The sequence below is a fragment of the Loxodonta africana genome, chromosome 16 (genome assembly GCF_030014295.1).
Source record: "Loxodonta africana isolate mLoxAfr1 chromosome 16, mLoxAfr1.hap2, whole genome shotgun sequence".
Taxonomy (NCBI): domain Eukaryota; kingdom Metazoa; phylum Chordata; class Mammalia; order Proboscidea; family Elephantidae; genus Loxodonta; species Loxodonta africana.
Genome location: NC_087357.1, coordinates 22474498 through 22490030, shown reverse-complemented (window position 1 = coordinate 22490030; position 15533 = coordinate 22474498). Strand labels below are relative to the sequence as shown.

The following is a 15533-nucleotide window of genomic DNA, read 5'->3' as shown; positions in this document are numbered from 1 at the left end:
AGCCCTGGTCTGGAGGGCTTCACTGCAGAGTTCTACCAAACTTTCAGAGAAGAGTTAACGCCGCTACCACTAAAGGTATTTCAGAGCATAGAAAAGGACGGAATACTCCCAAACTCATTCTGTGAAGCCACCATATCCCTGATACCAAAACCAGGTAAAGACACCACAAGAAAAGAGAATTATAGACCTATATCCCTCATGAATGTAGATGCAAAAATCCTCAACAAAATTCTAGCCAATAGAATTCAACAACATCTCAAAAAAAAATTCAACATGACCACGTGGGATTCATACCAGGTATGCAGGGATGGTTCAATATTAGAAAAACAATTAATGTAATCCACCATATAAATACAATAAAAGACAAGAATCACATGATTTTATCAGTTGATGCAGAAAAGGCATTTGACAAAGTTCAACACTCATTCATGTTAAGAACTCTCAGCAAAACAGGAATAGAAGGAAAATTCCTCAACATAATAAAGGGCATTTATACAAAGCCAACAGCCAACATCACCCTAAATGAATAGAGCCTGATAATGTTCCCACTGAGATCAGTAACCAGGCAAGGATGCCTTTTATCACAATTCTTATTCAGCATTGTGCTGGAAGTCCTAGCCAGAGCAATTAGGCTAGATAAAGAAATAAAGGGCATCCAGATTGGCAAGGAAGAAGTAAAAGTATATCTATTTGCAGATGACATGATCTTATACACAGAAAACCCTAAGGAATCCTCAAGAAAACTACTGAAACTAATAGAAGAGTTCAGCAGAGTATTGGGATACAAGATAAACATACAAAAATCAGTTGGATTCCTCTACACCAACAAAAAGAACATTGAAGAGGAAATCACCAAATCAATGCCATTTACAGTAGCCCCCGAGAAGATAAAATACTTAGGAATAAATCTTACCAGAGATGTAAAAGACTTATACAAAAAAAACTACAGTACACTTCTCTGCAAGAAACCAAAAAGGGACTTACATAAGTGGAAGAACATACCTTGCTCGTAGATAGGAAGACTTAACATTATAAAAATGTCTATTCTACAAAAGCTATCTATACATTTAATGCAATTCCAATCCAAACCCCAATGACATTCTTTATGAGATGGAGAAACAAATCACCAACTTCATATGACAGGGAAAGAGGCCCCAGATAAATAAAAAAAAGAAAAAGGCATTACTGAAAAAGAAGAACAAAGTGGGAGGCCTTACTTCACCTGATTTTAGAACCTATTGTACCACCACAGTAGTCAAAACAGCCTGGTACTGGTACAACAACAGATACATGGACCAATGAAACAGAGTTGAGAATCCAGACATAACTCCATACACATATGGGCAGTTGATATTTGACAAAGGCCCCAAAACAGTTAAATGGAGAAAAGACATTCTTTTTAAGAAATGGTGCTGGCATAACTGGATATCCATCTGCAAAAAAAATGAAACAAGACTCATACCTCACTCCATGCACAAAAACTAACTCAAAATGGATCAAAGACCTAAATATAAAATCTAAAACGAGAAAGATCATGGAAGAAAAAACAGGGACAACGTTAGGAGCCCTGATATATGGCATAAACAGTATACAAAACATTATAAAGAGTGTAGAAGAAAGACTAGATAACTGGGAGCTCCTAAAAATCAAACACCTATGCTCATCCAAAGACTTCACCAAAAGAGTAAAAAGACTACCTACAGACTGGGAAAAATTTTTAGCTATGACATTTCTGATCAGCACCTGATCTCTAAAATCTACATGATACTGCAAAAACTCAACTGCAAAAAGACAAATAACCCAATTAAAAAATGGGATGAAGATATGAATAGACACTTCACTAAAGAAGACATTCAAGTAGCTAACAGATATATGAGGAAATGTTCACAATCATTAGCCATTAGAGAAATGCAGATCAAAACTGCAATGAGATTTCATCTCACTCCAACAAGGCTGGCATTAATCCAAAAAACAAAATAATAAATGTTGGAGAGGCTGTGGAGAGATTGGAACACTTCTACACTGCTAGTGGGAGTGTAAAATGGTATAACCACTTTGGACATCGATTTGGCACTTCCTTAAAAAGCCAGAAATAGAACTACCATAGGATCCAGCAATCCCATTCCTTTGAATACATCCTAGAGAAATAAGAGCCTTTACACCAACAGATATATGCACACCCATGTTTATTGCAGCACTGTTTACAATAGCAAAAACATGGAAGCAACCAAGGTGCCCATCAATGGATGAATGGATAAATAAATTATGGTATATTCACACAATGGAATACTATGCATCGATAAAGAACAGTGAGGAATCTGTGAAACATTTCCTAACATGGAGGAACCTGGAAGGCATTATGCTGAGTGAAATTAGTCAGTTGCAAAAGGACAAATATTGTATAAGACCACTATATAAGAACTTGAAAAATAGTTTAAACTGAGAAGAAAACATTCTTTTATGGTTACGAGAGGGGGCAGTGAGGTAGGGTGGGAGAGGGGCATTCACTAATTAGATAGTAGATAAGAACTACTTCGTTGTTGTTAAGTGCTGTTGAGTCGCTTCTGACTCGTAGCAACCCTATGCACAACAGAATGAAACACTGCCCGGCCCTGCACCATCCTTACAATTGTTGTTATGCTTGAGCTCATTGTTGCAACCACTGTGTCAATCCACCTTGTTGAGGGTCTTCCTCTTTTCCACTGATTCTGTACTTTGCCAAGCATGATGTCCTTCTCCAGGGACTGATCCCTCCTGACAACATGTCCAAAGTATGTAAGACGCAGTCTCGCCATCCTTGCGTCTAAGGAACATTCTGGCCGCACTTCTTCCAAGACAGATTTGTTCGTTCTTTTGGCAGTCCGTGGTATATTCAATATTCTTCGCCAACACCGCAATTCAAAGGCGCCAACTCTTCTTTCGTCTTCCTTATTCATTGTCCAGCTTTCACATGCATATGATGTGATTGAAAATACCATGGCTTGGGTCAGGCGCACCTTAGTCTTCAGGGTGACATCTTTGCTCTTGAACACTTTGAAGAGGTCCTTTGCAGCAGATTTGCCCAATACAACGAGTCTTTTGATTTCTTGACTGCTGCTTCCATGGCTGTTGATTGTAGATCCAAGTAGAATGAAATCCCTGACAACTTCAATCTTTTCTCCGTTTATCATGATGTTGCTCATTGGTCCAGTTGTGAGGATTTTTATTTTCTTTTTATTGAGGTGCAATCCTTACTGAAGGCTGTGGTCTTTGATCTTCATTAAACTTTCAGCAAGCAAGGTTTTATTTTTATTTTCTTTTTATTGAGGTGCAATCCATACTGAAGGCTGTGGTCTTTGATCTTCATTAAACTTTCAGCAAGCAAGGTTGTGTCATTCGCATAACGCAGGTTGTTAATGAGTCTTCCTCCAATCCTGATGCCCCCTTCTTCATATAGCCCAGCTTCTCGGATTATTTTTCTCGGATTATTTGTTCAGCATACAGGTTAAATAGGTATGGTGAAAGAATACAACCCTGACACACACCTTTCCTGACTTTAAACCAATCAGTATCCCCTTGTTCTGTCTGACAACTGCCTCTTCATCTATGTAAAGGTTCCTCATGAGCACAATTAAGTGTTCTGGAATTCCTATTCTTCGCAGTGTTATCCATAGTTTGTTATGATCCACACAGTCAAATGCCTTTGCATAGTCAGTAAAACACGGGTAAACATCCTTCTGGTATTCTCTGCTTTCAGCCAGGATCCATCTGACATCAGCAATGATATCCCTGGTTCCACGTCCTCTTCTGAAATGGGCCTGAATTTCTGGCAGTTCTCTGTCGATATACTGCTGTAGCCGTTTTTGAATGATCTTCAGCAAAATTTTCTTGAGTGTGATATTAATGATATTGTTCTATAATTTCCACATTCGGTTGGATCACCTTTCTTGGGAATAGGCATAAATATGGATCTCTTCCAATCAGTTGGCCAGGAAGCTGTCTTCCATATTTCTTGGCATAGACGAGTGAGCACCTCCAGCGCTGCATTTGTATGTTGAAACATCTCAATTGATAGTCCATCAATTCCTGGAGCCTTGTTTTTCACCAATGCCTTCAGAGCAGCTTGGACTTCTTCCTTCAGTACTATCAGTTCTTGATCATATGCCACCTCTTGAAATGGTTGAATATCAACTAATTCTTCTTGGTATAATGACTCTGTGTATTCCTTCCATCTTCTTTTGATGCTCCCTGCATCGTTTAATATTTTCCCCATGGAATCCTTCACTATTGCAACTCGAGGCTTGAATTTTTTCTTCAGTTCTTTCAGCTTGGGAAACGCCGAGTGTGTTCTTCCCTTTTGGTTTTCCATCTCCATCTCTTTGCACATGTCATTATAATACTTTACTTTGTCTTCTCGAGACGCCCTTTGAAATCTTTTATTCAGTTCTTTTACTTCATCAATTCTTCCCTTTGCTTTAGCTGCTCGACACTCAGGAGCAAGTTTCAGAGTCTCCTCCGACATCCATCTTGGTCTTTTCTTTCTTTCCTGTCTTTTCAGTGACTTCTTGCTTTCTTCATGGATGATGTCCTTGATGTCATTCCACAACTTGTCTGGTCTTCGGTCACTAGTGTTCAGTGCCTCAAATATGGTCTCTAAATTCAGATGGGATATACTCAAGGTCATATTTTGGCTCTCGTGGACTTGCTCTGATTTTCTTCAGTTTCAGCTTGAACTTGCTTGTGAGCAATTGATGGTTTGCTCAACAGTCAGCCCCTGGCCTTGTTCTGACTGATGATATTGAGCTTTTCCATTGTCTCTTTCCACAGATGTAGTCAATTTGATTTCTGTGTGTTCCATCTGGCGAGGTCCATGTGTGTAGTCGCTGTTTGTGTTCGTGAAGGAAGGTATTTGGAATGAAGAAGTCGTTGGTCTTGCAAAATTCTATCATTTGATGTCTGGCATTGTTTCTATCACCAAGGCCATATTTTCCAACTACTGATCCTCCTTCTTAGTTTCCAACTTTCGCATTCCAGTTGCCAGTAATTATCAATGCATCTTGATTGCATGTTCAATCAATTTCAGACTGCAGCAGCTGATAAAAATCTTCTATTTCTTCATCTTTGGCCCTAGTGGTTGGTGTATAAATTTGAATAATAGTCGTATTAAGTGGTCTTTCTTGTAGGCGTATGGATATTATTCTATCACTGACAGCATTGTACTTCAGGATAGATCTTGAAACGTTCTTTTTGATGATAAATGCAACACCATTCCTCTTCGAGTTGTCATTCCCAGCACAGTAGACTATACGATTGTCCAATTCAAAATGGCCAATACCAGTCCATTTCAGCTCACTAATGCCTAGGATATCGATGTTTATGCGTTCCATTTCATTTTTGACAATTTCCAATTTTCCTAGATTCATACTTCGTATATTCCAGGTTCCGATTATTAATGGATGTTTGCAGCTGTTTCTTCTCATTTTGAGTCATGCCACATCAGTTAATCAAGGTCCCGAAAGCTTTACTCCATCCATGTCATTAAGGTCGACTCTACTTTGATGAGGCAGCTCTTCCCCAGTCATATTTTGAGTGCCTTCCAACCGGGGGGGCTCATCTTTCAGCACGATATCAAACAATGTTCCGCTGCTATACATAAGGTTTTCACTGGCTATTGCTTTTCAGAAGTAGACTGCCGGGTCCTTCTTCCTAGTCTGTCTTAGTCTGGAAGCTCAGCTGAAACCTGTCCTCCATGGGTGACCCTGCTGGTATCTGAATACCGGTGCCATAGCTTCCAGCATCACAGCAACACACAAGCCCCCACGGTATGACAAACTGACAGACACGTGGGGGAAGAACTACTTTAGGTGAAGGGAAAGACAGCACACAATACAGGGGAGGTCAGCACAATTGGACTAAACCAAAACAAAGAAATTTCCTGAATAAACTGAATGCTCCGAAGGCCAGCGTAGCAGGGGCAGGGGTCGGGGGACCATGGTTTCGGAGGACATCTAATTCAATTGACATAATAAAATCTATTAAGAAAACATACTGCATCCCATTTTGAAGAGTGGCATCTGGGGCCTTAAACGCTAGCAAGCAGCCATCTATGATGCATCAATTGGTCTCAACCCACCTGGAGCAAAGGAGAATGAAGAAGACCAAGGACACAAGGCGATTATAAGGTCAAGAGACAGAAAGGGCCACATAAACCAGAGACTACATCAGCCTGAGACCAGAAATGCTAGATGGTGCCCGGCTACAACCGATGACTGCCCTGACAGGGAACACAACAGAGAACCCCTGAGGGAGCAGGAGAGCAGTGGGATGCAGACCCCAAATTCTCATAAGACCAGACTTAATGGTCTGACTGAGACTAGAAGGACCCTGGTGGTCATGGCCCCCAGACCTTCTGTTGGCCCAGGACAGGAACCGTTCCTGAAGCCAACTCTTCAGGCATGGATTGGACTGGACAATGGGTTGGAGAGGGATACAGGTAAGGAGTGAGCTTCTTGGATCAGGTGGACACTTGAGACTATGTTGGCATCTCCTGCCTGGAGGGGAGATGGGATGGTGGAGGGGGTTAGCAGCTGGCAAAATGGACATGAAAAGAGATAGTGGAGGGAGAGAGAGGGCTGTCTCATTATTGGGAGAGTAACTGGGAGTGTGGAGCAGGGTGTATATGGGTTTTTGTGTGAGAGACTGACTTGATTTGTAAACTTTTAATTAGAGCATAACGAAAATTATTTAAAAAAAAAAAAAAGAAGTTAAACATAGAATTGCTATGTGAACCAGCCATTCCACTCCTAGGTATATACCCAAAATAATTAAAAATAGGTATTCAAACAAACATTTGTACATGTTCATAGCAGCACTATTCACAATAGCCAAAGGGATGAAACAACCCAAATGTCCATCAATTGATGAATGGATTAAAAAAATATGGCATACCCATACAATAGAATATTATTCAGCCATAAAAAGGACTGAAATACTGATACATACGACAACATGGACGAATCTCAAAAACATTATGCTAATGAAAGAAGCCAGATATGAAAAGTCACATATGATATGATTCTATTTATATGAAACGTCCAGAATAGGTAAACTGATAGAGACAGAAATCAGATTAGTGTTTATCAGGGGCTGAGGGGAGGAGAGAATGGGGAGTGACTGTTTCATGAGCTCATGGTCCTTTTTGGGTGATGAAAACATTTTGAAACTAGATAGAGGTTGTGGTTGCATAACACTGTGAATGTAGAAAATGCCACTGAGTTGTATACTTTAAAATTAAGTATATGCAATGTGAATTTTACCTCAAAAAAAAAAAAAAAAATGTGGGACGGGAGACCATCTGAAATTCTGTGCATCTCCTACTTGAGTGGGATGCCTGGTCAGCAATAGCAAATAAAGTGAGTTAGCTATTTCAGTTGACACATTGAATACGTCTTTTACCGTCTTCTGCAAATAAAACCCCTGCCAGTGTAGGAAGGAGTCCCTGGGTGGCATAAATGGTTAAGCACTCAACCATTAACTAAAAGTTTGGCAGTTCAAACTCACCCAGAGGAATCTTGGAAGAAAGGTCTGGCAATCTCTTTCCAAAAGGTCACAGGTTTGAAAACCCTATGGAGCAGTTCTACTACGCACACATGGGTTGCCACGAGTCTGAGTCTACTTGACAGCAACTATGGTTTTTTTTTTTTTTTTTTGCCAGTGTAGGGAAGGCACTTTCATCCTTGTGATACAATGGCCTTGGTGTTCATAAATATCTCCTTTGCTTGAAACAAAGTGGTCAGTTCCATGCTGTTTGTGGGCAATATGACTGGAGCCCATCTCAAAGGAATGGTCAAGAATTGACAGGCCATGGTCCAGATTCAATCAGGAAAGAAGTTTTTGTTTGTTCCATACCAGATTCTTAAAGCTTGAGCCAATAGTTAAAATTGAGGAGGTTTGCAACAATCCAGTCTTCCAGGTTTTCTAGGGGAGAGATATCTGACCACCTGGTGTTCCTGGGTCCACCTCACCACACGGTAGCAATCGGCTGGAGGTGATAGCAGGTACTGCCTTTAGACTGGACGTAGAATAGATTTCTATCCCTCTTCTCCCACTGTGTTACCTGCCAGCACATTTGCCCTCCCCACTCCTCCGCTTCCTCTTTCCCATCCCACCATATCTCAAACAGATATTTCACCTTCAGACGCAATTTTGAAGACATTGTTTGCAAAGTCTCGCATAAATGTGAGTCTGCCACCTGGAAGAAGAGGAACAAAGTCTTCAGTGAAATTTATTCATTTAGCAGAGAAGGATCCAGGGTCAAAGGTGGGATTTGGGGAGGGGAGAGAGGTGTGACAGTCTCTTTTACTTGGCAGGTAGGACTAAGGCAGAGGGAAGAAACCCAGATCATAAAATCCTACCAGACTGGTGGCAGTGTCCCAGCTGGAGAGAGAAGAGGGGAAGGGTTGTGTGGGCATGACGGCTGAGCTCAAAGCCAGGCTTTCCTCCTCCTTGGCACTGCCACCGGCTTTGTCAATTGCACAACTTTCTGGGGGCAGCCTCCCTCCTCTGCGTGGATTGGAGTGGCTGGCCTGAGAATGGTGTCCTGCCAGATCTTGAATACTTTTTGCCTCCTTCCATGCCACTCCACCGTACAAGTCCAGGAAAGGCTGGATTCTAAAAATTCCAGCTCACAGAATCCTTCACAAGAACGTCCTTGTTCTTTCATGACCTCGCACCTATGGGGCTTGCTTTTGCTTTTGTTTTGTTCCCCCCCACCCCCACCCCCCCACCATGCAATGTGGAAAAAACAAGGAGTCAGGGACTATCATCTCAAATCTGGGAGTATTCCTCCATAAAATGGAAAGTGACTATTCCAAAATCAGATAATAACCATTCAGGAGGCAGAAAATTTATAAGGGTAACTCAGGCTTCCTTGTGATTGTTCCTGCCCCAAAACAAAAAATCCTGTGCTTTAAAAAAGTCTTTATTTATAAGTTTCCTGAATGAACTGAACACTTCAAAGCCCAGTGTAGCAGGGGTGGGGGTCTGGGACTATGGTTTCAGGGGACATCTAAGTCAGCTGGCATAATAAAATCTATTAAGAAAACATACTGCATCCCACTTTGCAGAGTGGCATCTGGGGTCTTAAATGCTAGCAAGCAGCCATCTAAGATGCATCAATGGGTCTCAACCCACCTGGAGCAAAGGAGAATGAAGAACACCAAAGACACAAGGTAATTACAAGCCCAGGAGACAGAAAGGGCCACATAAACCAGAGACTACATCAGCCTGAGACCAGAAGAACTAGATGGTGCCCAGCAACAACCAATGACTGCCCTGACAGGGAACACAACAGAGAACCCCTGAGGGAGCAGGAGAGAAGTGCGATGCAGACCTGAAATTCTTGTAAAAAGACCAGACTTAATGGTCCTACTGAGACTAGAAGGACCCCGGAGGTCATGGTCCCCAGACCTTCTGTTAGCCCAAGACAGGAACCATTCCCAAAACCAATTCTTCAGACAGGGATTGGACTGGACCATGGTATAGAAAATGATACTAGTGAAGAGTGAGCTTCTTGGATCAAGTAGACACATGAGACTATGTGGGCAGCTCCTGTCTGGAGGGGAGATGAGAGGGCAGAGGGGGTCAGAGGCTGGCTGAATGGACAAGAAAATAGAGAGTGAAAAGGAGTGTGCTGTCTCATTAGAGGGAGAGCAACTAGGAGTATATAGCAAGGTGTATACAAATTTTTGTATGAGAGACTGACTTAGATTGTAAACTTTCACTTAAGGCACAATAAAAATTTAAAAAAGCCTTTGTTTGACTAGAGTAAATTGTTCCCCTAAATGGAGAAGCTTCCAAATGCCAGGTAACCATGGGTGCTCCAAAGCTCCAAAGGAGATCATGATCTTGATCTGATAAGCCCTTTTATCGGGCTTGCTTCACTCTCTTGGTTTTGAATGGGAACATTCGCCCTCTTCTCTGAATTAACATTTCGTCAGGTGTTGCAGTAAGCTTTGAAGAACACAAACTCTGAACTTCGTTTGCTGTCATCGCTAAGGGGCCAGACAAATTTGGTCTCCTTCAACTCTATGACTAGAGTCTAAAAGAAAAAAGTTGTGGTTTTCTAGCTTTTAGTACGAAAGCAACAGTGGGAAATGGCATGTGAACTCGGGCAAGTCACTTTACCTCTCGGAGCTTCCTCTATAAAATGCTGTTTTATGGCATTGCTTGGATTAAATGAGATGATCTATGCAAACAATGCAGCCCCAGGCAGGCAGAGCTCCTGTGTTTGCTGTGACCACGAGCTGCTATTTTCATTCTGATCAAACCATCTGAAAGTGGTGAAGCAAGAGATGGGATAGGCAGCTTCAGCAAGCGTATGTTCCTAGGCCTTTTCCAAGAGGTAGCCCTTCCTATTACAGTGGTTGGAAGCTGAACTTGGCTGGAAACGACAAGAAAAATTGGGCCAGGGGAGCCTTTTGTTACTCTTAGTTCCTTGAGATCTCATCCTGGCCTAAATCTTTCATGCTCACCTTCTAGCATGTGTTGGGCCTGTTCTGTGTACTTGGCTAATGTTTGATCCAACTAAAAGTGGTGCCTCTGGGCCTCTGGAGGAAAGGATATTGGACATGGCAAGTTGGAAAGCTGTTAGTTTCTGAGTCCCTCCTGGTGTTCCAAAGAGTCAATCTGCCAGGCACATCTGGCCAGCAGAAAACTTCCTTGGTGCAAAACGCTTGATTCTAATGCCTGTGGAGTCACCTATTTTGAAGACATCGTTTGCAAAGTTTCATCCAGGGAAATCCACCTGGAAGAGTCCTTTCTGGCCTTCCATCTGCCTGGACAGAGGCTGCTCCCTGGAGCATACTCCTCTGACTGTCGGCTTATGTTGGGTCCAGCAAGGCTTTTTCTATGCTTTATGGGCCAAAAATAAAAAGGCAACCATATCTCAAAACTGTCTGGGAAATGATTAACTTGTTTCCTTTGATCTTTTCCTCCTTGCAGGAGGATGGTCAGAAGCAGGGGCAGAGGACAGGTTCTATTATTTTCAGCATTGCTAAGGTCAACAACAGAAGAATTTTGCTACTAAGGAGCTCTAATCCTGGCTATTTGGGTTAGATGGTTTGTGTGTGTGTGCATGTATGTGTGTCCTTTTGTAAACATAAAGCAATTGAGTAAGAAAATATGGCCATTTCCTCTAAATTTTCTTTCTTTTTTTGTTTTTATTTTTTCCATTTAAGGTCTGAATTGCCTACTGGTGCTATTCACAAAGATGCTTTTCATCTTAAACTTCTTGTTTTCCCCACTTCCAACCCCGGCCCTCATCTGCATCCTGACATTTGGCGCTGCCATCTTCCTGTGGCTCATCAACAGACCTCAGCCAGTCTTTCCTCGTATTGACCTGAACAACCAGTCTGTTGGAATTGAGGTAATTTATTAGCCTTTTTTTTTTTTTTAAACTGGTCAACCTTGATCAAACACAGACTATAATTCAAAGCCCTGAGATAACTCCCGTAGAGGATTGCTTGTAGTATGAGGAAGTAAGCCTCTTAGGTCACCTAGCAACAGAAAAGCTCCAAATTTAAACTTCCATTACTGGCACATTTTCCTCTGTAATAACGTTAAACTACAGCTAGGTGTTACAATGCCACAGGTTTGCCTGTGGCCAAAATCCACTTTTCTTGTACGTCGAGTAAGCTAGGATCCCTGGATGGTGCAAATGGTTTGTGCTGAACTACTAACCTCAAGGTTGGCAGTTCGAACCCACCCAGCAACACCACAGAAGAAAGGCCTGGTGATCTACTTCCATAAAGATTACAACCAAAAAAGCCGTATGGAACAGTTCCACTCTGTAACACGTGGGGTTACCGTGAGTCACAATCAACTCAACAACAATGGGGTTTATTTTTGGTTTTTTGCAAGCTAAAAACAATTTTTTTTTAATGTTTTTAAAGAGAAGTATAAAAAAATATAAGAGATCATGTCTCCCACAAATCGTAAAGTATGTACTATCTAGCCCTTTACAGAGTAAACTTGCCAACCCCTGATCTATAGGGTCAGAATCGACTCCATGGGTATCTTCATCTATTCATCCTCAGTCCTCTTCAGAGGAGAAGCGTTCCTGTTCCTTCTCTAACCCTTTGTGTGCTTTTTACTATCTCCTTTCCCCTACTCAGGAATCATTCTCCAAGTTACCTACACTCTTCCCTGCCTTTTTCCTTTCCCTTTGGTGTATTGGCGTGTTCGGTTTCTTCACTGGCATCTTCCTGTCTTGCTGATCCTACTAATTCTGACCATTATTTCCTCTCAGCCCTTCCTTTCACCACTGGAGTTCTTCAAGGGTAGTCTACTTGATTTCCCCTTCTGGACTTCACCCTCTGAGGTCTGACCTTTTACCACTACCTTGTCCCCTAATCTGCTCTGGGTCACCCATAACCCAACTTCTAAATTCAGTGACTTCTTCAGCCTTCCTCTCAGTTGACTTGAGACGTCGTAAGTGAAACTCTTTCTTTTCAACAGGATTTCTTCTTAGTTCTTATACAGCCTTCCTTTTTCACCTACACAGTTTCTTCTTCTCATCCTAGGCTTTCATTCTCAGCATGTCTTGATTCCTTTAAAGCAGGGATGAGGAAAATTTTTCTATAAATATTTTAAGCTTGCAGGTAATATGGTCTCTGTTGCAACCACTCAACTCTGCTGTGGTAGCAAGAAAACATCAGACAACATGTAAACAAACAAAAATGACTGTGTTCCAATAAAACTTTATTTATCAAAGCAGGTGGCAGGCTGAATTTAGCCTGCAGACTGTAGTCTGCCAATCCCTGCTTTGAAGTCTCTGAGCTGAAAAAATGCCTCCTTTCCTATGACTTGAGAAAGAACCAAAAGGCTGTGCCATGCAACTCTGACTTTCTAGTGTCAACCTCTCCTCCGAGCTCCAGTCCTAGGGATCCAGATCATGGGTCTGTCCACCTCCATGACCCTAAAATACCTCAAACTCAGCAAGTGACTCATTACACATCTTCTCCCCTTCCGCTCCCCCCCGCCCCACCACGCCTGTTCTTGTTTTACTGCTGTTCCATCTCAGTCAAGGGCCTCTCTTCCTATCCAGTTTCCTAGAGTTAAGACTCTGAATCATCTTTGATTCTTCCTTCTTCCTTGCCTCCTTCATCTAAATAGGCAGTAAGACCTTATATTCCTTCACTGGACAAGGAGCTTTATTTTTGACATTTTGGCTTAATGTGAAGAACCTGTTCTGTCAAGTCCAACTCATAGCCCTCCTATAAGACAGAGTAGACCTGCCCCATAGGGTTTACAAGGCTAAGATCTTTATGAAAGCAGATTGCCACATCTTTCTCCCACAGAGATACTGGTGGGTTTGAACCACCAGCCCAGTGGTTAAGCACTTGACTGCTAAGTGAACGGTTGGTGGTTTGAACACACCAGTGGCTCCTAGGGAGAAAAAACCTGGCAATCTGTTCCCGTAAGATGACAGCGTAGGAAACCCTATAGAGCTGTTCTACTCTGTCCTGTAAGGTTGCTATGAGTCAGAATCTATTTGATGGCAATAGGTACAGCTTAATGATACATCTCAAGGATACCTTGCTTTATGCTCTAGACTAAGTTAGATACCTCATTATACCCTTGTGTGTTACCCTGTACTCTTATAGCTTTATCTCAATAATTTACATTTGTAAATACTTATTTAATTGATGCCTATTTCTCTAGACTAGCTTTCATGCCTATTTTTGATTCACTATTGTAGTTCCGGAAACCCTGGTGGCGTAGTGGTCAAGAGCTACGGCTGCTAACCAAAAGGTTGGCAGTTCGATTCCACGAGGTGCTCCTTGGAAACCCTATGGGGCAGTTCTACTCTATCCTATAGGGTCGCTATGAGTCCGAATCAACTCAGTGGCAATGGGTTTGGGCAGGCAATGTAGTTCCAGCATCCATACCCAGCTGACATTTCTAGACAGATCCCTAGTTACTCCCTCTTTATCCAACTCCCCATTCTCTAGCTGCCCACCAGATTCTGAGCTGTGTTTTCTTGCCTTTTTGCCTTTGTTCAGGCTGTTCTTTCATTCTGGCTTGTTCTTCCTTTTCTCCTCCTCTACCCTACCCTAAACCGCATCTTTTTGGTAAATGCCTACTTACCTTCAAAGTCTTTACTGAGATACCATTTCTTTTCTGTAGCCTTTCTACTTTCTACAGAATTGGTTACTCCATTTGTTTGCCAAAATGTGTATTTATCTTTATTTCAGCATGTGTGTCGCAGCATTATATTTGCATATTATTCCCTTCTCATCCTCATCCCAAAACCCTAGTTTCTGAGGCACTCAAGGGCAGTGCTTTTGTCTTAGCTTCCTTTGCATCTACAGTCTTTCACAGTGCCTGCAACATAGTAGGCACTCGATAGATTTCTAAACTTAGTATGATAAAAAAGGATGTAAAACTATACATATTAACTTACCTATGGGTACACATATTTTACACAGAAAAAGATGAGGAGTTACACCAAAACATAACTGTGACAATCTATGGGTGGTGGGATTACAAACCTATTTTTCTTAAGTCTTCTTTATACTTCTGCATTTTCCAAAATTTCTATGATGTGAACATACTACAATTTTGAGATTGAAGACATGGATTGATTAAATAGTAAAGGGGTCTTCCTCGTGATCTCAAAGGGAATGGCAATGGGTATCAGTATTTTTGTTCTCTTCTACTCAGTCCATAAAGGGTTTGGAAAGTGTTGGGAGAGACTCAGGCTCAGCCTTAATTTGTTCTTCTGTCGTAGGGAGGAGCGCGGAAGGGGCTTTTCCAGAAGAACAACGAACTAATATGTTACTACTTCTCAGATGCTAGGACCATGTATGAAATTTTCCAGAGAGGACTCGCTGTGTCTGGTAAGCCCTGGCCTTGCCTGTAAGAAGACCAGAGTGGTGGTCTTGACCACACCTCTTCGTCCCTGATTCACATCTAACACCCAGCTGCGTAGATGTGATGGTCTGAGTAGAATTGCCACATTAAAGTAATGGGGACCTTAGCACAGTATTGGGATCAGGTGCTGGAAACACTGGAAGGACAGATTGGTTTTGGAACCTGATCCTTCTGCTTTCAGATGGGTGACCTTGTGCAAACCACTTTGTTTCTCTGTATCTGCCCCTTACTTAACACAAGTAGAACTTCCCTGACAAGTTGTTAAACTGTTGACAATAAAAACCCGCTGCCGTCGAGTTGATTCTGACTCATAGCGACCTGTAGGACAGAGTAGAACTGTCCCATAGGGTTTCCAAGGAGTGCTTGGTGGATTCAAATGGCTGACCTTTTGGTTCGCAACCGTAGCTCTTAACCACTGTGGCACCAGGTTTTCCAAGTTGACAATAACGTGTAGGAAAGTATTTGGATTAACTCACTAGTATGTAGTACTTGTTTGGAAACATGCTTTTTATAAATGTAATTCCCTTCATTTACAGATGCAGAATCTGAGCCAGCATTAGAATTCAGGCCTCCTGCCTTCTTACCTTGTCCTTGACCCTGATATCATAGTACTGGCCCAT

At 41.9% G+C, this 15533-nt stretch overlaps 1 protein-coding gene across 1 annotated transcript in view; it reads left to right on the top strand.

Annotated features, from left to right (window-relative positions):
• Window positions 1-15533, top strand: part of ACSL5 (acyl-CoA synthetase long chain family member 5) — a 65413-nt gene that overhangs the window by 18491 nt on the left and 31389 nt on the right. Inside the window, exons 2-3 of the mRNA XM_010588991.3 lie at window positions 11217-11404; window positions 14771-14879. Of these exons, the coding sequence (XP_010587293.1) occupies window positions 11249-11404; window positions 14771-14879 (265 nt within the window). The 5' untranslated portion in view covers window positions 11217-11248. The remainder of the gene's footprint in view (window positions 1-11216; window positions 11405-14770; window positions 14880-15533) is intronic.